The sequence below is a fragment of the Thamnophis sirtalis genome, unplaced genomic scaffold (assembly GCF_051295495.1).
Source record: "Thamnophis sirtalis isolate CommonGarterSnake01/CBP01778 unplaced genomic scaffold, rThaSir2_p1.2 scaffold_7, whole genome shotgun sequence".
Taxonomy (NCBI): Eukaryota; Metazoa; Chordata; class Lepidosauria; order Squamata; family Natricidae; genus Thamnophis; species Thamnophis sirtalis.
In genome coordinates this window covers 27,577,260-27,602,397 of record NW_028261387.1, presented here as the reverse complement: position 1 = coordinate 27,602,397, position 25,138 = coordinate 27,577,260, and the positions used below count along the sequence as shown (strand labels likewise).

Genomic DNA, 25,138 nt, shown 5'->3' with positions numbered 1-25,138 from the left:
TTTTCTTCCTTTTTTCTTTCCTTCCTTCCTTCTTTCTTCCTTTCCTCTTTCTCTTTCTTTTTTCTGCCTCTTTTTCTTACCCTCCCACCCTCCTCTCCCCTTTTTTTCTTTCTCCTCTTTCCTTTTTTGTCTCTCTCTGTCTCTGTCTCTCTCTCCTTCTCTCTTCCTTCCTTCCTTCCTTCCTTCCTTCCTTCCTTCCTTCCTTCCTTCCTTCCTTCCTTCCTTCCTTCCTTCCTTCCCTCCTCTCCCCTCTTTGTTTGTTTCTTTAAGTGCCCCAATTGCTAATCTACATCAGTTGGTAATTTATTCATAACTTGCTAATATCACTGCAGACTATTGGATAGTAAGGGGGAAAGTATAGTCCTCAACTTACAACAGTTCACTTAATGACTAAAGCTACATCAGCACTGAAAAAAGTGAATTACAGTTGTTCTTCACACTTATGATCATTGCAGCATCCCCATGGCCACATGATCAAAATTTGGATCTTTGGCAACTGCCTCATATTTATGAGGGTTGCAGGACTCCTGGGCTCACCTTTTGCAACCTTCTGCCAAGCAAAGTCAAGAAGGAAAGTCAAATTGACTTAACCAGGTTACTGATTTAACCGCAGTGATTCACTTAACTGTAGCAAGAAAGGTTGTAAAATGAGGCAAAACACACTTAACAAATGTCTCACTTAGCAATAGAACCTTTGGGCTCAATTATGGTCGTAGATTGAGGACTACCTGTATAGGGAGATTTCTTTACTTAATGGATATTTACATGGTAGAATTGAGTTTCAAATAACACTGATTTTGTTGTCTTGGGTGGCATCTATGAAAAAAATTCAGGTGCTCAGGCATGAAAATGTGCTGCTCAAACACTATACATTTCCGCTCACACTGAAAAAAAATTAGAGGGAACATTGGTGGAGACTCTAGAAAGAGTGCAGAGAAGAAGAACAAAGATGATTAGGGGACTTGAGATTAAAACATATGAAGAACAGTTACAGGAACTGGGTATGTCTAGTTTAATGAAAAGAAGGACTAGGGGAGACATAATAGCAGTGTTCCAATATCTCAGGGATTGCCACAAAGAAGAGGGAGTCAAATTATCCTCCAAGGCAGTGGTCCCCAACCTTTTTATCACCGCGGACCAGTCAGCCTTTGATAATTTTACCGTGGCCCGCTGAGCGCGCGCAGGGGTGAGGGGGCATTGTTCTGCAGCGATCATGGCCCCCAGCCATTAATGTCTAAACTGCTGCAAGATATACTTAAATATTGATAAAATGTGAGGGGGTGTACTCACTTCTGTGATATCTATCCATCCATCTCTGTCTCTGTCTCTGTCTCTGTCTCTCTCTGTGTATGTATGTGTGTATGCGTGTATGTGTATATATCCTCTATCTATCTATTATCTATCTATCTATTTATCTATTTATCCATCCATCCATCCATCCATCCATCCCTCTCTATCTATCAATCACCTATCCACCATCTATCTATCTATTCTAGCTGGCTGGGCAATTTGGGGAGTTGAAGTCCAAAAGTGTTAAAGTTGCTGAGATTGAGAAATGAGGACGAAACAAAAGGGAAGAGAATGAAACAAGGTCGTAGAGAGAGATTGCAAAATGAAAGGGCAACTTCTCTTTTTATTTCCTTCCACCCCCCCACCCCCCCCCCCACCGTGCCTCTCTGGCAATTGGCTGCCCAGGAGGTGGGGAGGGGAAGATGTTTCACAGACAGCTGCCACCCGCCCATCTCTCTCTCTCTCTCTCTCTCTCTCCCCGCCTCCCCATCTGACCTCGGCTGCTCCACAGCGGAGACCCCAGAAGGCAAGCAAAAAAAAAAAAAAAGGGCTCAGGAGTGGGGGAAGGAAACAAACCCCATCACGTTCCTATCTGTGAAAGCTCCCCGCTCCCTTCCTGGGCAGCCAATTGCCAGAGAGGCAGTGTGTGTACGTGTGTGTGTGGGGGGGGGGGGGGTTGGCAGCCCGCGGCGCGCCTAGTCCGCTGTGGAACGCGCTGCCACCCGCCCAGCGCTCGCTCTCTCGCTCTCTCTCTCTCTCCTCCCCCTCCAATGTCCCGCTTCTGCTTCGACCGGCCAGCAACTTGTCCCCGCTTGCCCGGGGACTGGCCTCTGATTGGCTGGCGGGGAGAAAGCCTCGCCAGGGAAGGAGGCGAGGACTCCCCGGTGACGTCATGGGGACAGCGCCCCCAGGTAGCGGCGAACCGAACGTGCTCCGTCTCCACGGGCTACCAAGGCGGCCGGGCGGCCGGCCGGGGTGGGAGTGGGGTTTGGACCGGAGAGGCGGCTCTCGGGTTCGAGTCCCGGGGTTGATCTCAGGCTGCGCGTGTGGGTGAAGAGGCAGCAGCGATCATGGCCCCCGGCCGCTGCGTGGCCCGGTGCCAGGTACTCCACGGCCGGCACCGGTCCGCGGACCGGGGGTTGGGGACCACTGCTCCAAGGCACCTGAGAATAGAACAAGAAGCAATGGGTGGAAACTAAACAAGGAGAGAAGCAACTTAGAACTGAGGAGAAATTTCCTGACAGTTAGAACAATTAATCAGTGGAACAGCTTGCCTCCAGAAGTTGTGAATGCCCCAACACTGGAAGTCTTTAAGAAGATGTTGGATAGCCATTTGTCTGAAACAGTATAGGGTTTCCTGCTTAGGCAGGGGGTTGAACTTAGAAGACCTCCAAGGTCCCTTCCAACTCTGCTATTGTATTGTATTGTATTATGTGGTGTGGTTTTGAGTTACTTAATAACTCTCAATACTTGGATTAGTTTTGGCAGCTCAGTAGAATGGAAAAAAAACCCACTTGTGAAAGATCAAATTCCTCCATAATTAATTAAACTGACATTTAATTTCCATAGATCTTTATGGTTGTTGTCAGTATATTTTATTATACTCCTGGTAAAGATCCTAATGAGAGTAAACTTAAGTGTTTTGTAATGGTGTGTAGCATGCACTCTCCACTTAATAAGAAAAGTATTAAGTGTATTTCCTTAGTACAATGTATGTATAGTTTCTATATTCTGAATATTCTATCATTATGATTTCAGATATTAATGCTACAATAATTTTGATTGACTTTCTCTTCAAGGTTAAATATAGCATTAGCAATAAATAAAAAATGAATGAAGGGCATAGAATAAATCAAGGTATGTATTTCCTAATAAAGGTTTTTGTCTTAAGCTAAATTACTTGATATTAAAATCTCCATCACATTATTACTTGATGTTTCTCTGCATGTATATGTGTGTGCATGTGCACCAGTGTATACGACTTAGTTTGGTGCAGTACTCCAACACCACACTAGAAACTGGGAGACTGTGAGTTCTAGTCTCTATTTAGGCACAAAGCCAGCTGGATGACCTCAGACCTGTCACTTTCTCTCTCTCTGCCTCAGGAAGGAAAAAATGGCAAATCACTTAAAAAATATTGCCAAGTATACTTCAGGGACTGTCCAAGCTATTGCCAGGAGTCAACACTGACCCAAAGGCAGATATATCCACACAAAAATTGTACCAGCTGTTTTAAACATCGGTCTAAATTTGCCACATCCCATTATAGTGATTTAGAGCTGAGGGGTCCTTGGTGCTCTCTGAGCTTGCTTGTTTTCTTGCAGATGTTTTGTTATCCAAACTAGGTTAACATCATCAGTGCTAGTAAGGAGTGTCAGTTAGATGTTAGTTTATATTCTGGTGGCTCGTCCTGTCAGTGTCTGTGGGGGATGGTCTTAGAGATTCTTTGGTTGGGCTGTTTGCCTTTGGCTTTTTTGGCAGTTTCTTGGTTGGGGTATTGTTTACTTGATTGTTGGTCTGATGTGAACCTTGGGTGCTGATTTGGGTGCTGATGGCTGGTGGGAGAGGTGCTTGGGTCTTTAGAGTTGCTTTCCTCCAGCAGGCGATGTCCCATAGGAAGTGAAACAAAGCCAAGGGAACCACTAATTCCTTTCATTAACATGGCCCACAACCACACTCTACAGACAGGAACGCCTGCTGGCATCATAATTGTGGCAGAACAGAAATAGGTGACAGAGGTTCTGTTAGGGGGGCTTTCCCACTGGCTGAAAGGTAGTGTTTTTAATCTCAGCGGTAAGGAAGAGACTCCCAAACACGGTCCCCAAAGTAAGTGGATTCCCCACCTAGGTCTCCTAGGTAAAAAGGTAAAAGCCTACGAGCTTGGGTTTGCAATCCATCGGGTTTCTATCAGGTGGTGCGAGAGAGGGAAAAGCGTCCCAAAGAAGGAAAAAAAAACTTGGAAGGGGAGGTAGGACAGATGGACAGAACGGTCCACAACTCTCCGGCGAATGCCTGGTAGGATCGTCGAGGGAGGAGCATGGAATAGCTTCATCTTCTTCCCCTCAAATTAGGAGCTCCGCAAGACCAAGCGCTCCCGCATCAATCCTGCAGGGGGCGCCGTAGCCAATCCCTGCGAGGTTCTCTCCCCCCCCCCTCCTGCCTCCTTTCCTATTCGATGCAAACGTCCCCCGGGAGCCGCCTTTTGGATGGACTCCAAAGAGACTGGAAGCTTCCCAATAAAGCCTCGTACCGGCCTGATTTTCCTAACTCCTAATTGGCTGGCTCCCGCGTCAAACACCCGTACGAATCCTCAGGGACAAACCTGACGAGGGGAGGGGCTAGATGCTTGGCTGGTGAGGGGGGGGGAGTGGTTAAAATTAAGGTAACACCGGCCGCCGCTGACACGTAACCTGCGCATTGTTCTCGGCGTTGGCGCATTGTGCGTTGCGTAGGGAATCCTGGTGGCGGCGCTGTTGCTGCCGCCGCGGTTGTCATCTCGTGCGGACAGGCCGCCGTCATGGAAGGGAAACCTGCCGACCAGCTGCTGTGTGACAGCCTCATCCTTTGGGTAAGTGGCGGGGGGGGGCAGGGGGAGGGAAGGGGGACCCTCCCCCCCGCCTCTTGGTCTAATTCGAGCAGGAGCCCCCATCACTCCCCCCTCCCTTTACCCTCTTCCTCGTCGCCTCGAGCCGGTTCCGCGCGCCCTTCGGACTCGCCGTCGGGAAACCACCCGACGTTGGGGAGGGCTGGTGTTGTGGGAAGGCGCCGTTCTGCACAGGTGACGGCAATATCGCCCTGGAGCGGAGTTGCAAATCCAATATGGAGATCTCCGCGCTCCTCTCTCGCTTCGCTTTCTCTTGCTCTTCTCACAGACTCAATGTGGGTTGCCGTGTTCAGACGGTCACGGACGGTCTATCTTGGAGCTGCAATCTGGCTTCCCGCAAACCCGCCTCTCTGGCCTAAGTGTTTAACGCTGCCTTGATCTCCCTTCCGCATGAAAATAGCCCGGGGTGCGTTGGGGTGCACTTTACGCCTATAGGTTACGCTTATATTGAGAGCCTCTTTGCAGGGAGAACTTCCCTTTGGTGGGTTGATAAAAGTTTAAAAATGGTTCTCAATGGGATACCCAGTGAGCAATTCTCCAGTGTAACCTGTTTGGAGGGAGGGAGGGGGAAAGGGGGAACATTTGAACCCTAAATGGGCTTCTGTGTCAGAGCGGTTTTAGACACACAGGTTTCCAATGCCACCTTTCAATCAATAATCAATATGGAGTGAATCTTGTTTTCCTTCCATATCAGAGTTTTCTAGGAATCAGTGCTAGGAAATCATGGAAGATAATATGAGAGATATGAATCCCGACTCCTTTAGAGACACGTACTTGTTAAAGGGTCAGGAGAAAAATCTAAAGGCTGACAGCAGCTTTCCAGTATCCTTTCAGGTTCTGTCAAAGCTTGTGTGAAAATGTTACTTTTTTTTAAAGCTGTCACTAATGGTTTTTAATACATTGCCAATGGAAAACTTAGGGTAGGTCTTTCAGCTTTTCTTTGGTTTTGAAAATAAACTTTGAGACATTTTACTAGCTGTTGTAGGAAATGGAATATAGACCAACAACATGCACCTGAAGACTTATAGAATAGAATTCTTTATTGACCAAGTCCTGCAGTCATAAGTGGGAGGAGATGGGTGATAGGAATGATGAGAAGACTAATAGTAATAGTAATGCAACCTTAGTGAATGGCTTGACAGTGGTGAGGAAATTATTTGTTTAGCAGAGTGATGGCGTTTGGGAAAAAACTGTTCTTGTGTCGAGTTGTCTTGGTGTGCAGTACTCTATACTGTCATTTTGAGGGTAGGAGTTGAAACAATTTATGTCCAGGTTGCCAGGGATCCACAGAAGAGTGAATTGTTAAGCTGTGTTATATACCACAGGAATGCATACATTCTATATGAATTAAGATGACTTTTACTACTCTGCAGGATCTAAAAATAAGGACACTGAAAATATTTATATGGAGAACGTGAATATTCAAGCAGGCATTTTTGAGGGTGTATATAGAGGATGTGCCTGTCTGCTGTTTCCGGAAACAGGTTCTATCTTGTTTTGGAATTAGAAACTTTTTTAAAAACTTTCATTGCAAGGTATTTGATTGTTTTTTTCCCTCCACAAGTTATAGTGTTGGTGGTTAAAAAACATAAAATCAAGAAATCAACAAAGTTGTTATCAATCTTCCTTATTAAATATTTGCATACTGCACAAATCTCATTTACAATATTATATTTAAAACAATATTCAAATAATCTAATAATAACCCAATTCTTTATTGTAACTTGCATTCCACTCAGTTCTGTTTCATTTATTATCTAATACTTGTAATCAGCTTAATATTGCTTTGTCTTTTTAAAATAATGAAGTTACTGGTGATGTTTAGATAAATAAGCCATTATTGTCCCTTTGCTCTTTTATTATGGAAAAAAAAGTTTACATTGACCCAGTTTGGTCTAGTTGTTTAATGCACCAGGCTAGAGAATAGGAGACACTGAGTTCTAGTTCTGCTTTAGGCATGAAAGTCAGCTGTGTGGCTTTGAGCCAATCATTCTCGCTCATCCCAACTCACCTATTGTGGGGGAAAATAAGAAGAGGAAGGAGTATTAGATATGTTTGTCACCTTGAATTATTTATAAAAATAATAAAAGTGAGATAAAAATATTTCAAAAATTGGTTTACAGTATGCATACTAGAAGCTTGATTTAAGAGATAAGATGAGATAACCTTTATTGTCATTTTTTCTGTGTACACACTGGAACATATTAAAAATATTCTGATTCCTGTTCTAAAAAGAATGTATGTGTGCGTGTGCATGTGCATGTATGTATGTATAATATACATATTTGTTATCTTTTTATTATTTCTTATATGTGATGAGGAAGAAATTATATTTGATTTATTACTTGTTTTACAAATGCAGGACATAAAATTTGACAGGTTTAACATCAGTGATGGGGCTCTGATGACTAACTGTAGGTTTTAAGAGTAATTTAAAGTGATCATTGTGCCAGAGCAGTAATAGTTTTTTTATGGAAATACTTTCATATTGTTAGAGATAAGTAATTTATAACTTAGCAAGTAAAAGCTACTAGTTAGTTATTTTTATTGCCATGCCATCAGAAATAAGATACAGTCCAAATTAAGCAACTGTGACTTTAATTTGGAACTTTACTGATTAGTTTCCTTGCCTGCTTTTTTTTTTTACAACATAGTACAAAAAATCTTTTTTATACAAATATATAGGCATTTGAACAGTGTATTTGATTTAAACCCAAAACCATTTGGTGGAACTAGGTTCATTTTTTGTTTTTCAGATAATAGTTGGAAATTAAATTGGTCAGATTTTCTTATTCATGGACTACCACTGACTGAGTTGATTATAATTATAAATGGATTTTGAACCCAAAAGAATCTGACAGTATTCTACAAGAAGGGAATATTTACTACTCAAGGGCTGCAGATGGTGGTTTTGTAGTTCACAAGAGACTCTAGAATTCCTATAATAGAGAAATAAATGAAAATGACTGGTGCTTCTAAATCTAATGAAGCAGAAAAATACTTTTAAGGTTAAACCAAAAACAAAACCATGTTCTCTCTCAGCCAATTACTTAAATTTCCTAAATTTAATTTTAATTACTAAAATTCTTAATTTCCAAGCAATTAGACAGTTAGTGAAGATTTTGAAATGAACACCTGTATTCATTTCTGCAGAAGGCCAATGTTCCATGGTACACAATTTGAAAAACATTAGTTTAGCTGTTCCCAAAACATTCAAATTAGTTTATAACCAGTTTTTGTTTTGTTTTTTAATATTTCTTTGTATCGTATGAAAGAGTTTCTGGGTTTTAGACGAAAGGAAACCAAGTGTGAAAAGGTATAATGAAAAGGTAGAAAACTGGTTTGTTAACAGTTTTTGTCACTTTACATCCCTTTGCATTTTTTTTCATCCTAATAGATAGTTAGGTGGTAGTGCACATTTTTAACACTTGAACTTCCCACCATTTCTTGTCAATCTTAATACTTGCATGTAATTCTTGATTATGCAGAATTACTTTTTTGGGGGGAGGGAACCTTAATCTTTTTTCCTATAGAATAAAAAACAATACTGTTTACAGGAAAATAGTATAAGCTGCACATCTTTATTATATTAGATTTGCATTTGCTGTTCCTGCTGCAAATGCAAATCTAATATAATTACCTGGATAGCTGAATTGGGCATCCAGTTATGAGGCCACTGCAGAAATTTTGTATATAATTGTGTGGATTGTGTACTTCTATTTGTCATGGTCTCATCATATAAGTAAGAAAGTAAATTGCTGCCCCAAACTGTAATTAGTTAATAATTTTCTGGCAATCAATGAAACAGTAATACAAATATAATAAGATATCCATAAAAAACTAAAAGCTATAAATTAACCATCATAACAAACCAATAGTGTCAATTTATGTTTCATAGACTTTCCAGAAGATATACTGTCATATTTTCTTTTTTTAAGTATAAATGTATGCTTTTGCTAAGAGTTAAAAATTGAAAACTCTGGAGGAAAGTGGCTGCCAATAACATGAAAAAATATTAAGAGTAAATAATTACTGTTTCTCTGTAGAGGCATGACAGTGGTGGGTTTCAAATTTTTTTAGAACCTCTTATGTAGGTGTCGCCTGCTTTGTGGGAGTGGCTTGCTGGCTATGTGACCGGGTGGGCATGGCCAACTTGTAAAATGTGGTGAAATTCACTTAACAACTCTCTTGCTTAGCAACCAAAATGTTGGCTTAGAAACTGGGCATTTGAAGCGTGAAAGTCTTAAAGCTGTCAAGTTACAAGACCCTTGCACCCCTAACCCTTTAGAAAAAAAAACCCAGGGGTGTTCAAACTTGACAGCTTTAAGACTTGTGGACTTCAACTCCCGAATTCCTCCTCTTGCTCTTCATCTTGATGATGTGTGGACGGACAGGAGGGAGCTGGAACCGGTTTTAAACGGCACTAGATTTGTGGAACTTCTTCTATAGAAGAGGTTAGAACTGGCAGGAACCCACCCCTGAGACATGTGCATTATAGAACATATAGTTTTAATCAGAAAGTATGCTTAGAATGAGGACTAAGGGTATCTGAATAATTTTCAGTTGCCTAAGAACAAACAGACTATAAGAATATAGGAATGCTGAGGAAACTAAAATATTGAACTTTGGATACTTTCAGATTAGTGCAAATGAAATAGCTGTTGCCACCTAAGCATATTATAGCATATGCATGATTGTAATGAACAGGTTCCTTTCAGTGCCCTGTATTGGAACAATACATGTACATCCTAAGTATTCAGATCCTGTTTATAGTATGATGGCAATCCAGTACCAAATATTCTTAAGTGAGGCAAAGAATAAAACTATGAGCTGAAAGTGTATTTCTACTAGTACAAACTGATTTTCTTGGCATAATACAAGAGGGAAGATTAATGTTCTCGCAGTTGTCCTTAGATGAATCTTCTCCTTAGGATCTGCAGATCCCTCTGTTTACAACAAGAAAGTAGGAAAGGACAGCAGGAACGATGAAAACACAAAATCATTTGGTGGAACATTGGATTCTACCTAATACTTTCAGATATTCAAATATTGTTGGAAATATTTTTAATAATAGAAAAATTACTCTTCTGAGAAAAAAAATCACTTGGCAGAAGTATAGTCTTTCATTCCAGCTTAATCAAAATTATCAGACACATAGGTCTGCCATGACTGCCTTATCTGTCAGTCTGTAAATGAAACATTTAACACATATAAAGTCTGGTCTCAAAAATGCCCAAGAGACTATTAAAATTTCAAGAATTCTTGTTCATAAATCTGCTCAAAGTCTGAACAAAGTTTAGTACCCTCCCTTTTAATATATCTGTACAGATGAAATGTTTGCTTTGAGTTCTATTAAGATGGATTGAGATTATTAATTTGATTGAGCAAAGATTCATTCTACATATAATTTGCCAATCGACCACTCAGCTAGCCTACTTCGCACCCGCAGTATGATGGGCTACTTTTATGTATAATGGTGACATTATTTTTTATTTGCTTGCTATCCTAATCACTTTGTGATTTCTTTTCCTCCAGCTGCAGACATTTAATATTGCTAAATCCTGCAGAGAAGTACAGGACTTAACAAATGGTGTAGCTCTGGCATATGTTCTTCATGAAATGTAAGTTGTTATTATTTTTCATTATTGAACCTACATGCCACCTGGTTCCCAACAGTGAAATTTCAATACAATTAAAAAGAAGCGACAAGAATGACAGAACAGATAGAATGAAGCAGGGAATCTCAATTCCCTTATCAAAGGTGTGGTTGAAGAGCTTTTCTAATGAACAGCAAAATAAGGAGAACACTTCATTCCAGCGAATAGATGATGCTACAGAAAAGGTGCACTTCTTCTCAATAGATGATATTCTTTAATCAAAGGAACTAGAATGTACCAGTGCTGAATCAGTTGGCTAGATATATGGAGACAGGCAATCCATCAGGTAACTATGCTAAATGCCAAGTAGAGCTGTATAGGTAACAACCAATACCTTGACATGTACCCAGAAACAGACTGACAACTAGTGCATCTCATGAAGGAGAGGTATTACATAGGCATACTGAAGCATACTGGGTGGGCAAGCTGGAAGTGGGCTTTTTCAGGCCAAATAGGGAGCTAAATCTTGAACAAAACATGAGCGATAGCTAGAAGTGAACCTTCTGCCAATCATAATGTAATTACATATTTAGTTTTACTTGTGGAGGATGCATATATTCATTTAACACTTTTAAGGGCTTTGTGTGTTGCGAAGTTTGACAACTTTGAGTAATTTAAAATTATCTAAATTATATTAAAGCATGGACTCAGTTAAATGAAAAAAGACTTCGGACAGGCTGTTAATTATTTAAAAGAATTATTAAATTAATATGCATTACCAAATTGAAAATATCATGTGTTATCCTATTACTCTATGGGAAAACAAGTAGGGAGAAAATGACAATTGCAGAAATTGGGCCCCATAGGCGATTGGGAAGATGGAGGAGATACAAGCATGCTAAGATCACTTATAAAAGTACAAAACAATATTTAAAAACTTATATGGAAAACCCTGAAGACTATTATTCTATCCAGTAAAAACTGTACATAGTTATTAACTTTACAATACCATAAAATATTGGATGTATGTTGAGAACATAATAGAAAGAAAGGGGAGAAAAAATTGAATTAGTTTCCTAGAGTTTCCTAAAGTTTATAGTTCTGTATCCTGAAGAAGGGCATGGCTGGTTAAATTCCTAGGGAGAAACATTCTTTATTGTGGAGGAAAATAGGAGATTCTACTTGCAGTTGAATTTAAATTGCAAGTTAGAAGAAAAGATACTCCTTTAGTACTCTTATAGGGATCCAGTGTCTCAGTGGCTAAGACGCTGAGCTTGTCGATCAGAAAAGTCAGCAGTTTTTGGGTTCGATCCCTAGCGCTGCGTAATGGATTGAGCTCCCATTACTTGCTCCAGCTTCTGCCAACCTAGAGTTCGAAAGCATGTAAAAATGCAAGTAGAAAAATAGGAAACACCTTTGCTGGGAAGGTAACAGTGTTCCGTGTGCCTTCGGCATTTAGTCATGCCGGCCACATGACCACGAAGATGTCTTCAGACAGTGCTGGCTCTTTGACTTTGAAATGGAGATGAACACCACCCCCTACAGTCGGGAATGACTAGCACATATGTGCAAAGGGAATCTTTACCTTTTACCTTTTAGTGCTCTTCAAGGCGATTGTCACTTCATAGCTATTCTGGGGTGCATATAGTAGAAAGTCACATGTGCTTGTCACCACTCAATTTTCAGAAGTATCCCCTAAACCGCAAAGCACTACATCACTAGATACAGTCCAGTTTGCTTTGCTACATAAGACATGATTGTTTCCTGTTTATTGCAGCGAAACAAGATTGAAGCTGGCCGGTGAAATTCAGTTTCATCACCACCACCACCCAAAAAAATTAATAGAGATTGATTTTATTTCAGCGATCCTGCCTGGTTTGACAAAGCTTGGCTAAGACGTATTAAAGAAGATGCTGGTGAAAGCTGGAGAATAAAGGTAATGGAATATCTTATCAATATATACAGTATTTACCTAGGTTATAATGCTGAAGTTAAAAATACAAATAAACATATTTTAGATTACGGTATATGATATTTCTTGCTTGTGATTCAAAGGGTTCCTAGACGAAACATGCTACGTGTATCGTTAAAACTTCTTTATATCTTTGGGAAAGATCCCAGATTGGTTTGGAGAGTATATGAACAGTAAACATAGAAGTATCAGATTGTGCATGGGTTTTTGTTTTTCCTATAGATCAGGTTGCTGTATTATTTTGAGGCTATGGGTTCAAGTAGTAACCATGACATCTGTTGATAAGGCATCTGAAACCCCTAGATGAGACCTGGACATTTTACAGACATCCAGCCCTTCAGTTGTCCCTGTTCAGCTTGGAAATTAAATAGGATTTTACTATTTAATAAAATCTCCCTCATTGGTACCAGAAGTACCAATAAGGGGGAAGGTTCTTTACCGCCTCTCGCACTTCAGAAAGTGGGTAGTCCAATCCCTCCTATGACCACTGAAGGCCTGGTGGACTGATCCCTCCAAGCCATGTATGCAGTATAACTGCATTGCTTTTATTTTGAGGGCAGTTGCTATTTTTTTTTCAATTTCCAAAGTTTCTCGGAAGACATTTTTTTCACCGACTGTTAGCACCCTCGGCTGCCAACTCTTCTTGGTCCAGTGATTTTGTCTGTCTCAACTGTCCCATAGACACAGAAAACAAGGGTATTTGGTATACCCAACTTGTTGCCCGAGCAGCATGCACAAGACCTTCAAGTCCCCCCACACTTGCCAACCATGGTCTTCATATTTAATTTTACGAAGAACCAATTCCAAGTTCTTGTAGGTTTCCTTCAAGTGTAAGGAATGACCTACAGGTATGGAAGCGTAAAAACCGTTGTGGAGTAAAACTGCTTTGAGACTTCTTTTTGAAGAATCTATAAAAAGACGCCATTGCTCTGAATCATATTGGATTTTAAATTGACCCATCAGACCTTCAACATCGGTGCAATAAACCAACTTCTTATGGGCTGCTTCACTCAGTAACCAAGAAAGAAACCACTCAACTCCATTTTGCAGAATTAAGAGTACTTTTACTTGTCATAAGTAGATAATAGCTAGGCAAAGCAAGGTCTGAGGCACGTAAGCATAGATATCAATATGTGACCCAACCCCCTCCCCGTGGTAACCTCAGCGCATAGTTCAATCAGCACACCCCACAGGTGTCACGTGGGAGACATCTTCAAAAAGCATCATCAGGCTGGTATGCCGGACAGTTGGCCATGGCGGCAAATCCTCTATCTGCAGCATGCGCAATAGATGGTGAGAACACCTCCTATTTACAGTCACTCCTGTGCCGACACTTCCCTACCCACATACAATGCCCCCTCTCCCAGTTTCTATGGCAGCCGAAAGCAAGCAGCAAAACAGAGGCTGACACAACTTGTCTTCCTTGGCGAAGTAAGGAACGAACTCCTTTTCACGATGTCTGAATCATGAAGATGACACTCTTGGCAACAATAAATTCCTGCTTTTCAGCCTTGATCCGAGTAACTCAGCGGCATCTTTTGGGAAGGTTCAAGTCTCTTACCAAATCATTCATCTCCTCCTGAGAAAACAATTTTGGTCTTGTATCATCTTCAAAGTCAGAACTTGAGAGTCAGAACTCATCTGGTTCAGGTATGACTTCACCTTCATCGGAGCTAGGTATCTCTTCCAAGGTAGCAGGAGGCTTGGGTACTGGTATATCTGTGCCATGGGGGATGGGATGAATTGCTGAGTGAAGATTGGGGTATGAAATGGAATGCTTCCATTTGGAATTAAATCCTTTCACATCGCACGAACAAAAGTAACAGTCATTACTATGGTTCTTTTGCTCTCGCCATACCATAGGAATCCCATAAAGGAAAGATTTTTTCTTACCCTTGAACCAGTTTCGGAGGTCCTCAACACACTATTTGCACACTTTATGAGGCGTCTAAACTTTATCTTGATCTCCAATTTTTAGTCCAAAGTATGGAGGTTTTTTTTTTTCACAAAGTCTGTAATATTCTGCTGTTGCTTCAACACTGTATATTCACCACAGATGAATCAGAAACTGTCTGGTGAATTAATACACTTTCACGGAGCCATAACATAATGGTTGAAGAATGACGAGCTAACATGAATTGCGATGAAAAAGTGTGAACAGCCTAGAACCAAGAACCTGATGATGATTTGTGCACAAGTGTGGCATGCAGGAGAGAGTAGCTCTGTGTCTGTACACAAGACGTCACAGTGCTGCCCACGCCCCCTGCACTGACTGGAGATGCTGCTATCTGCCCTGTGTCTCCCTCCCACTAGATTCTTCAGGAAAGATTAATCCCTTCTACCATTAGAAGCACAGACTTAAAACTTGCTTAGCTTATGTATATATTGCTGACCATCAGATTTATAGTACTACATTTTTTTTACATAACTCAGACAAACCCTTTAAGGTTTTTTTGGCATTTTATATCTTAATGCACTTATGTGAATTAATTAATAGTAATTTGGACTTTAAATTTGGTTAAAAACCCATAATATAAAAAAATACCAAAATTTTTTAAAAATGATAAATTTGAAGACAATTTTGCATGTTGTGGCAAATCATGATGTCTAGGAGTTTTTTCAATATTTTATTTGTTTTCAGCACACCAAAATACATGGAAAATAGATGAAAATAATCAAGCAGCTTTTTAGTCGCAGACCTGTGTTATGTGATAATATAAGACATGCTAGTACATTCAAAGCTATTTTGCTTCTTTTTTTATTGAATTTTGTTTTATGTTCACATTTGGGTACATAAATTTACATTGTTTAGTATAAATGGGCTGTTTATAGTAAACACCAATTATAAACAGCATATAAAATCCTTTTACAAAATATAGCAAAGGTTTCCTTGAACCCTGACTGTAATATATCAACGAATTCAACCCATCCAGGGGCCCAATACCTGATTGACATTGGGCAAGCATTTTATTTGAAGGGTGACTTAGATGGCTTCACCTAACATTATTTTTCCATCATAGTTTTACCTCCTATACATCTTGTGAAAGGCAAGCTTGAGGGAAAAATAAAGAGATGAGAAAAAGACACCATAGATCATAGAATGTTTTAATTTGAAAGTTTTAACAAAATAGAAAACAATTCAATATTTTCCCTAATAAATCAAATAAGGTTTTCCATTCTAAAGCAGATAAAATTTTTTTAGGGCTAAGCATCTGCTTGCTCTATGAAAGCATTGTGTTACATTTTGGTTTTTACTTTGGTTTTATTCCCTCTGCTTGGATTTATCACATCCGTAAAGCTAAGTTTTCTTTTGGCAGAGGTGAATTTTGTTAGAATGTGGTATTTTAAGTAGTATATTGCATTTGGTATGGTATGTGCAACTAATGTGATTATATTTGTAGGAGGTAAATTTGTTGAGTAAAGACTGCATTTCAGTTAATTATAACTTTCAAATATATGAAAATAGTGTATTTTCACTCAATTGTCATTTTAAATATTTTAGGCTAGCAATTTGAAGAAAGTTCTTCAAGGAATTATGGATTATTATCATGAGGTATGAAAAACCATAACAATTTGTAAAATATGCAATTTCTTCTTTATAATTTTAGTTATAAATCTCAGTTTACAGAATATTTTAATCTATTATTTTCATGTCTAGTATGCATGTAAAATCTATGTGGATGAATTTAACTTTGATGTTCTATTACTAGTATTTTATTCCATGAACACTTTATAAGCAAATGCATTTATTTGAAAAGGAAAATATTTTAGAAAGTATTTTTGTTTTCCCATCTGTTCCAACTTTAGGTGCTATGCTATAATGATCAGTATTCAGTGTTTTTTTTTTAAAGTTCAGTTGCAGTACTGATTACTGGCGAATTTCAGTAAATGTAACATTCATGTAAGGTATAAACATGAATGAAGAAATGCCCTCTAATTTAAAAAAGAAATCCTAAAAACTAAGGTTTACTCTCCTTCTAACTCAGTTTATTTCTTCAGGGAGATATATTGAGTAAAGAGTTGAAATAGGACCAAGGAGTCTCAGTCTATCAGATATTGAGGCTCTGTGGGTGACTTTGGGAAAGGCACAATCTCTTGAATCAACCTGTCCTGACAGGGTAATTGCTGTAAAAGGGGAAAAAATAACTGCATGTGGTATAAATCCTCAGAGGAGGAAAGCTGGGATATAAATTCAACAACAACAAACCCCTACATTTCATTATAACTCTGGGCTTCTTTTTAAAAAAAATTCTACAGTTTTTGACTCAGCAAATCTCAGAAGATCTTCTTCCTGATTTAAACCAAATCTCTGAACATTCTAATCCAGTAGAGCTTGGCAGATTATTGCAGCTCATTTTAGGCTGTGCAGTCAACTGTGAAAAGAAGCAAGGTAAATATTCTCCTCTGAATAAACAGCTCAATTTGTCTTTTATGTCAGCAAAACCGAAATGTTAACTCTTTCATTTCTGGGTGAAGCAAAGTTTTAAAAAATGTAGCATTTACACTTTTTAAATATTTAGATATTTAGGCTTGAAAGGTGATCTCAAGCATGTTTTTGGAAAGCATGTAATACATGAAGCAAAATAAATACATTGTTAATGTGGAAATTCTGGTTAATATTTTTAAGATGCATTGTCACCTAATCTTTGCCCAAGCAAGAGAAAGCCAGGCAAGGAAAACAAAACGAACCCCTCCTGGTTCATTCCAACAAGAAAAGCATTAGTACTGTATTTAAGTGATTGATAGCTTGCACTTGAAGTATTTGGGGAGATGATGTGCTTGCACATTTATGATTACAGCCATGTTGTCCAGTCACGCCCACTGCAATCCTTCATGTATTCTTGGAAAGTAAATTCCTTTTGAAAATTAACTAAGCCCGTTTAGAAACAAAAGCCCAGCTAATCTTAGCTGCATTAGCATGCCATACCAATGTATGGTTTAGTATAACTTTACAGCAGTGTCTTTCTGGTTGATGCGCTCCCCTCTCCTATCAGGAAGCAGAATTCTATCCAATTGGCAGATACCGTCCATCAGCACATGGATATTATTGGCTGCAATGCAAAGTATGTTGTTTAAGCTCTTCAGTCGATTACAGTAATACAGAACCGCAGAAGGCAAGATAGCTAAGATTCAACTACAGAGAGGACTTCAGAAATGAACTGAAGACAAGACTCTCCATTTATGTGTAACATGTCCTGGGTCTTTATTTGTTGTGTGGGATATCTCATTTGGAAACAACTCTTGCTTTGTAGAACATATACAAGTCATAATGACACTAGAGGAGTCTGTTCAGCACGTCGTCATGGCTGCTATCCAAGAGGTAAGAAAAAAAGAGTTAACAGAAAAATTGGAATTGATTCCTTTTTCAAAAAAAAGGAGGGGGCTGGAGTTACCTAGTGTTGCGGTAGAAATAAGGCAACTAGTATTCTTTCTCAAATATTTAGTTTCTAGTCTTTCATATGTACATATCATGTTAGTTTAAATTATGTAATGTTATGTATAATCAAGTTGGAAGGGAAAAGCCATGTATGAAAAAAAAGTGAAATGTGTACGGAATGTGGATTATTTCATATATTTAAAAGAAAATAATATCAACTAATCTTTTAATACTATCTCTCACTCTTATGACCCTGTTTTAGACCATGGATAATTATGCATTTTTGCCTTAATTTTTTATTGTTGCAGTTAATGAGCAAAGAGATTTTGGGCTTTGTTCCAAGTGATATATCTGGTGATGTGGAGCAACAGGTAACTGATAACACTATCTTTTCAGTTTTAGTAATCTTTTCCTGTAATTTCTGATGAAAGTTTAGTTAATGAATTTAACTGTGTCTACTGTTTCATTTCTGGGTTGCTACAAAACCTCATAGGACTTGAGTACTGGAAGAAACATTCTGTTTTGTAATACAGATCACCTAGGTTTTTTCAATCTATTACAATACATTCTGTTTGATTGCTCAGCAGTGAGAGAGAGAGGAAGAAAAATAAGAGCAACTGTATTTGTTAAGGGAATAAGTTGATTTTAAGTTAATATCTTCATAGGAGACTGCAGTGACTGCAAATCTCAGTATGACAATGCCTTGTCCCACCTTATATTTCAGAGAGAAGGGGGAACAAGGAGAGAAGGGGCAGTGAGGTGGAAAGATAGGTCAGAGAGAAGCTGGGAGTCCTAAATCTCCATCTTGCAGCAACACAGGTTTAGAAATATATTTAGTAGCTCTGTAGGATAAGTATTTGACGGAATATAGATGTATTATATAAAAAACTAGTTTATATATTTTATAAACTATTTGCATTCTTATATAAACATTATTTTACTTCTTTGTTTAACTATTAATCTAGAGTGCTGTCCTATCTTCTTTAAAGATAAAAATAGGAGAAAAAGAAAAGCATTTAAAAATCAAAATAGGTTTTGCTGGTGTTAATAACAAAAGTACATTTTGGAGAGATAGTAATATTTTGATCATTTTAAAGAACAAAAAGATCATAAGAAAGAGGTTCCAAGGACCAAGAAAGTATGACAGAGACAGGTTTGATTATCTAGAATTGTGATGGCAAACCTATAGGTGGCACGCAGAGCCATGTCTGAGGGCACGCGAGCCGTTGCCCTAGGTCAGATGCAGCACACATGCACGCGCCAGCCAGCTGATTTTTGGTCTTCAAGAGGCCCCTGTAGGGCCGGGAGAGGCCATTTATGCCCTTCCCAGGCTTCAGGAAAGCGTCTGAAGCTTGGGTAGGGTGAAAAATGGGCTTATTGGGAGTTCAGAAATGAGTCGTTTCTGGCTTTTGGAGGACCTCCGGGGGGGCTGGGGGAGGCAGTTTTCGCTCCCCCCAGGCTTCAGGAAAGCCTCTGAAGCCTGGGGAGGACGGAAAACGCGCCTACTGGGCCTACCTATGGTCCGTTTCTGGTCTCTGGAGGCTTCACTGAGGCTTGCTAGGCCCAAAACGGGGCAGGGGGGCAGCATGGGGGTCGCACACGCATGCATGGGGATGGCATGTGGGAGATTGAATTATGGGTGTGAGCACGCACTTTCGGCACCCGAGCAAAAAAAGGTTAGCCATCACTGATTTAGAAGGTATGATCATTACCAACTTGCCTTCTACTTAATCAACATTCTTCCCCCCACCTCGAATACCTGTAAGTAAATTTCACATTTACTTTAGGAATTTGTTTTTTTAAATGTTTGAAAATGATCATCTCAATGTTTTTAAAGCTGAAAAGAGCAGTGGAAGAACTTAATGAAGTCATAGCAGAAAAAGAAGAATTGAAGCAAAGATGTCAAGAACTAGATTTGCAGGTAACCACATTTTTCCAAGTCCATTTCATTAAAGAAAATGTAATCGATTAATATTAACCTTAAATGCCTAATATCAGATTGTCTTAAAAAAAATCTTCTACTGTGCCATGATTAAATTCTGTGATGTTTTGCTTTCCTATAGTTTATATTAGTTATGATAGTCATGTTATTTTTGGTACTTAGGCACTTTTTTCTATAAAATTAATGTCCACAGTCTTTCACTGTTATTTTGAATGTGTTTTATTGCAGATTTAAGAAATAATATTTTGTAGCTTTTTCATCTATAGGTTTAATATATAATGTTTAGAATACTTTGAAAAATATTTAAAATATAAATCTATTGTAAGCTATAATACTTGTCCCTGACAACAGTTATTAATATAAATTAATATAATGATTCTGAATCTGTATTCAGACCTAAAATTGATTTCAGTTCATTTTTACAGCTTAGGAAATCTGAAATGTCATTTGACAATATAATTTAATACCACTGTGCAATATTGAATATGAGTATTTATTTGAAAGTCAAAATATACATACTTCTTGCTTAATCTAATTGTTAATAAATTCATTTGTAAGGTCTCTGTGTCCCATGATATTTTACAAGAATTTAAGAAAGGTAGGTTTATATTTATTTCAGGAAGACATAACCCAAAGAGTACTTTGCATTTTAAGTATCAGTGAACTAACTTGTAATATTCTGTGATGTTTTGCTGTATTACAATTAACATAGTGGCTTTCACTACAAAAGATACTTAAGGGCTGTTTTGTTAATATGAGAATCCTTCTTTGATTGTTAATATACTTACAGTATTGTTATGCTCTTGCTTTCTAGCTTATGATATTTTCAGAAATATTTGCAAAATGCATGAATCTTTTTATCCATTGATCTATAGATGTGATGCTGTCTAAATTTTACATAATGCTACTTGTTTTGGCTCTTGGAATTGCTTTTTACACAACTATTCACTACTAAATATTATATTTCTCAGTACTCTGCTTTTGTGTCTTCAGTTTATAAACTGACCAATATTTTTCTACATTCTAATTATGCTTTCCCTTTTAATCCCTTTTCTGCTTCCAGAAATGTGGAAATTTTATCTGAATGGATTTTGATCTGATTCAACAAGACAGTTCTTGTGTTCTTATGTCAGATGAAGGAAAGATGTCTTGCTGGATCATTCCAGAATCTACTTGGCTCAGCTCTTATATCATTTAAAACTGTTTTGAAGTTTTTCCCTTATTCGCCACTGCGTATAATAATCTGGAGGATGTTTCCATATTGATTCTGCTTTGTTACTGTGACTGATAACCTTGATTGTATAAGTCCTAAGATGTTGCTGATTTAGAACGGAAGTGCTGCAGATAGAGGATGGATGTGCAGCTGATGGTTCTATATGTGGATTCACAGAGAGAAGTGCAAGAAAAATACATAGACTGAAATAACAAGAATTGGACATGATGTTATTTAGTTGTATATTGTACATTAATGCAATCATTTTTGTGCTTATCTGCTAATCTGTGTGTATGTATGCACACTTTAATTTAGGAAGCAGATAATTTGACTGCGGGTTAATTACTACTTTTTCTGAGATAAAATCCCTTGTGCCAATATTTGAATGTCAATGATCTTCGTGACTTTATAATTCTGAAGTGGATTTTTGATCTTTAGGTGGCTGCCCTTCAAGAAGAAAAATGCAGTTTAATGTCTGAAAATGAAATAATGAATGACCGATTGGATCAGTTAGATGGTTCATTTGATGATACAAACACAGCAGTTGCCAAAAAGTATTTTCATGCACAGTTACAAATAGAACAGTTACAAGAAGAAAATTTCAGGTATGAATTAATGTAACTGAGCTATTTTATCTATCACGGTTGTATCTTGAGTTGTTTACTGAAACAAAATAGAAAATATTTCTGAAGTGCTGCTTGATGCAAAAAACTACAGTATAGCCTTTGTACATTCCCCATTTTTTATTCTGACTATGTTACATATTTCTGAGATTTTTATTGTAGCTTTTGCAGTACTTGCTATGGGTCTATTAGGCTTCGAGTTGTCAGAGGCCAGCCTTCTCTTATATTATTCTGTTCATTTATGACTATTTCCTGAAAAGGCCTTGCCCATCTATCTGTATCCCAGAGAGATTCATATTGTTTTCTTCAGTGATTGCACATATTCTGTAGGTGCAATTTCCAGAGAGATCATTACAAAACTAATATAGTCCATCCCATGTGTTGGAATGATGCTATGAACATGTGTAAAACATTGGATTGTTCCTACTGACTATTATGTGAGCATTCTTTTAACTAATACCATCTCCCAGTTGAGTAGAGTCCATACGATCTGCTTGAGCTGCATTTATTGATCTATGCAAGGGATGAAGTACAAGGTTCTACCCTCAGAGAGTGCCAAGACAAATCTTATATAATTGACTTATTACAGAAAAAGGGCAGTATAACCCCTTAATGTCATAACCCATATCTGTAGCGACCTAGCATTTTTAGTTGTTGATTTATTTAATGAGCAATCTTGAGTAACTGTCAGAAATCAACAAGGGGTCAATTTCCTCTCCTCTGGTACAAAAGCCCTGAGTTTGCAGTTTTAGTCCCCTAGAAAGCTTTTTCTATTTTATTCTCAAGCATTAGGTTAAGCATTGAGGCTTTTCTCAAGTCATTCCCAAACTAGTTTATTAATTATTTGCTCTTTTACCAGTACTAGATCTCATTGATGAGATGTTACATTCATTTCATCTTTTTCCCCCTACTGTAGTATAATACATGTGTGTTCTGTCCCCTCCTCACGGCTCTTAACAAACGCAGGCAGGCAACTTAAAAGGAAGTCTTTCTTTATCAGTTCACAGTTCAAACTGGCTTCGAGCCCAAAAATAACATAAATACAAGTCTTTGACCAGATAACGTAATGAAAACAAATCTTTCTTATGGCAACTCATTTTGAACAAAACGAAAGCAAAACACTTCTTCCCAAAGTCTCTATGAATCAGGGTTACAGACATACAGAGCACTTATCCAAGTGAATCTTACATAAACCACGACTGATGATCAAACAATGTTGTACAAACCAAGGCACGCACGAAGGAACGTATGACTCCAATGACTAGGGTGTGGCAGCATCCGTCCTTTTATCTCCAAACTTGCTTCTAACCACTCCCAACTGCATAATGAATCTTGATCCCGAAAAAACTCACAGCAGAAATCTGCTGAGTCACAACACTTGTGTAATATACTGCTTTTTATTATTGTAATCTTTTATTTTGGGCCTTTGCTTACCTCATTCTATCTTAATGACACTATGTACATAATTTTGCATTACTATATGATTAAGATCTATAACCTTCAATTTTATTTTAAAAATTTACCTGATCACCTATCTTATTTGCCATAACTTTGGGCAACTTACAGAAGCAGTGACAAGAATATAACAAATAATAATACCTATATATCCCCCCCCCCACTCAACATCCCACCCCCTTTGCAATTTTGGGTTCCCTAAAACACAACCCCAGATATATTTTAAAACAAGAATACAATCTTTGGACTCCAGCCTTAACATGTCTCAATGCCTGGGGGAAAATCCAGCTTTTAAAGAACTTTTGGAAAACTAGAAGGATGGGTGCCTTCCAGATCTTAGGGAGGTGGAGACTGTTCCACAGAGCATGGGAGTAATGTGTCATTACTGAGTAGTTACATATCCTAAATTTGTATTATGGGGCCAATTCTGAGTTTGCTTTATGTTTTATAAAGGTTGAAATTCATTGCTCTAGAATAGATGTTTAATTTTTAATAATGCAGTTTACGGTCTTTCTCTTTATTGGTAACACTATGACGTAAAAACTGACATAGAAGCTACAATTTTAAGATTACATTTCATTTGCCCCCAATATGCCTGCATACGAGAAATTATACAAATTTCTGTGCTAAAACTTTTCCATATACTTTTATGAATGATACCATAATGTTTCATACTAAGGAAGTTGATAGTAAATCCCTTTCTATTAATTTTGTTTTTGCAAAGGCTTGAAACTACAAAAGACGATTACCGTGTTCATTGTGAAGAACTTGAAAAACAATTGATTGAGCTGCAACATCGAAATGATGAACTGACGTCTCTGGCAGAAGAGTCCCGGGCTCTGAAGGATGAAATTGATGTTCTTAGGTATACTGAATAAATCCAGTCCCCTATGTTACTTATCTCTTTAATATGCAGTATTCTATCATCTTGGAGTTCCCAAAGAATATACCAAACTCTTTCAGCTGCTGCCCTTCTCCCACATTCATTCATTCCTTCCTTCATTCATTATAATTATTTATTTGTCAGTGCACACCATATGTACAATGAGATTGATTGAGCTCCCTCAGTGCACATATCCCCAACACAATACAACTCACAGTGAAGACAGAAAATCCCTAACCCAATAAACCATATTAACAGACATCCAGTCCTATTGTACCAGTATGAACATGTTACACGTTGCACCGCCCCTGCAAGTCCATCCTACGGATGTTATTTCGCATAGAGGAGTCTGACAGCCAACGGATAAATTGTTCTTCAGCCTGTTTTGCGGCTGGCTATACTTCTATATCTCCTTCATGATGGTAGGAGGGTAAAGAAGTGCTGTCCAGGGTGTGAGTGTCCCTGAGAATTTTCCTCACTCTTCTAAGGCAATAAGCCCTAGTGATCTCATCTAGTGGAATCTGGACAGCCCATGATATTTTGTGCTGTGCTCACCACCCTCTGTAATGTTTTTCTATCCATGGCTGTGAAACCAGCATGCCATTCCGTGATGCAATAAGTGAGGAAGCTTCCTATTGTGGACCGGTAAAAGGAGATCCATCAGTTGTTATTTTTATTTTCTGTCTTTCCTGAGAGAGAGCTTCTGGCCCAAGTCACCCAGCCACTTTTCATGCCTAATGCAGGACTAGAACTCATAGTCTCCTGGCTTTTGGCCTGTTGCCTTAACCACTAGACCAAAATAATACATTGTATATTGTTTCCCTTTGCAGCGAAACTTGTTTTTAATAGTTTAATTGAGAGGATTATTTGCAAATGCTATTGTCATTTACTTAAAATTATATCATTGGTGCAATGAGGTCATTACAGAAATGGCATTAATTACAGGAGAAAGTGGGTATAGTGTGTTTTATAGTACTGACATTCGCAAAATTGGAGACTATTGCCCAACTCAAAGCCTTCCAGATACTCTCATCTCAGGATTCATGGTTACTAGGGCATAGTGGATATGAATTTCAAGGGAGGCAGACTAACATGTTTGGGATGCATCAACTTAAGTGAAGTATGGAAGAGCTTTCATTATGACATAATACAATAAATTAAGATTTCCTTCCTTTTTTTGCA

The 25,138-nt window shown here is 38.4% G+C and overlaps 1 protein-coding gene across 1 annotated transcript in view; it reads left to right on the top strand.

The window, feature by feature from the left end:
- The first annotated feature begins 4,698 nt into the window (after positions 1-4,698).
- The window catches only part of HOOK1 (hook microtubule tethering protein 1), a 37,240-nt gene continuing 16,800 nt past the window's right edge, over positions 4,699-25,138 (top strand). Inside the window, exons 1-10 of the mRNA XM_014068583.2 lie at positions 4,699-4,858; positions 10,430-10,515; positions 12,355-12,427; positions 15,966-16,016; positions 16,721-16,853; positions 17,716-17,783; positions 18,149-18,211; positions 19,678-19,761; positions 21,434-21,600; positions 23,798-23,938. Coding sequence (XP_013924058.1) covers positions 4,808-4,858; positions 10,430-10,515; positions 12,355-12,427; positions 15,966-16,016; positions 16,721-16,853; positions 17,716-17,783; positions 18,149-18,211; positions 19,678-19,761; positions 21,434-21,600; positions 23,798-23,938 — 917 coding nt within the window. The 5' untranslated portion in view covers positions 4,699-4,807. The remainder of the gene's footprint in view (positions 4,859-10,429; positions 10,516-12,354; positions 12,428-15,965; positions 16,017-16,720; positions 16,854-17,715; positions 17,784-18,148; positions 18,212-19,677; positions 19,762-21,433; positions 21,601-23,797; positions 23,939-25,138) is intronic.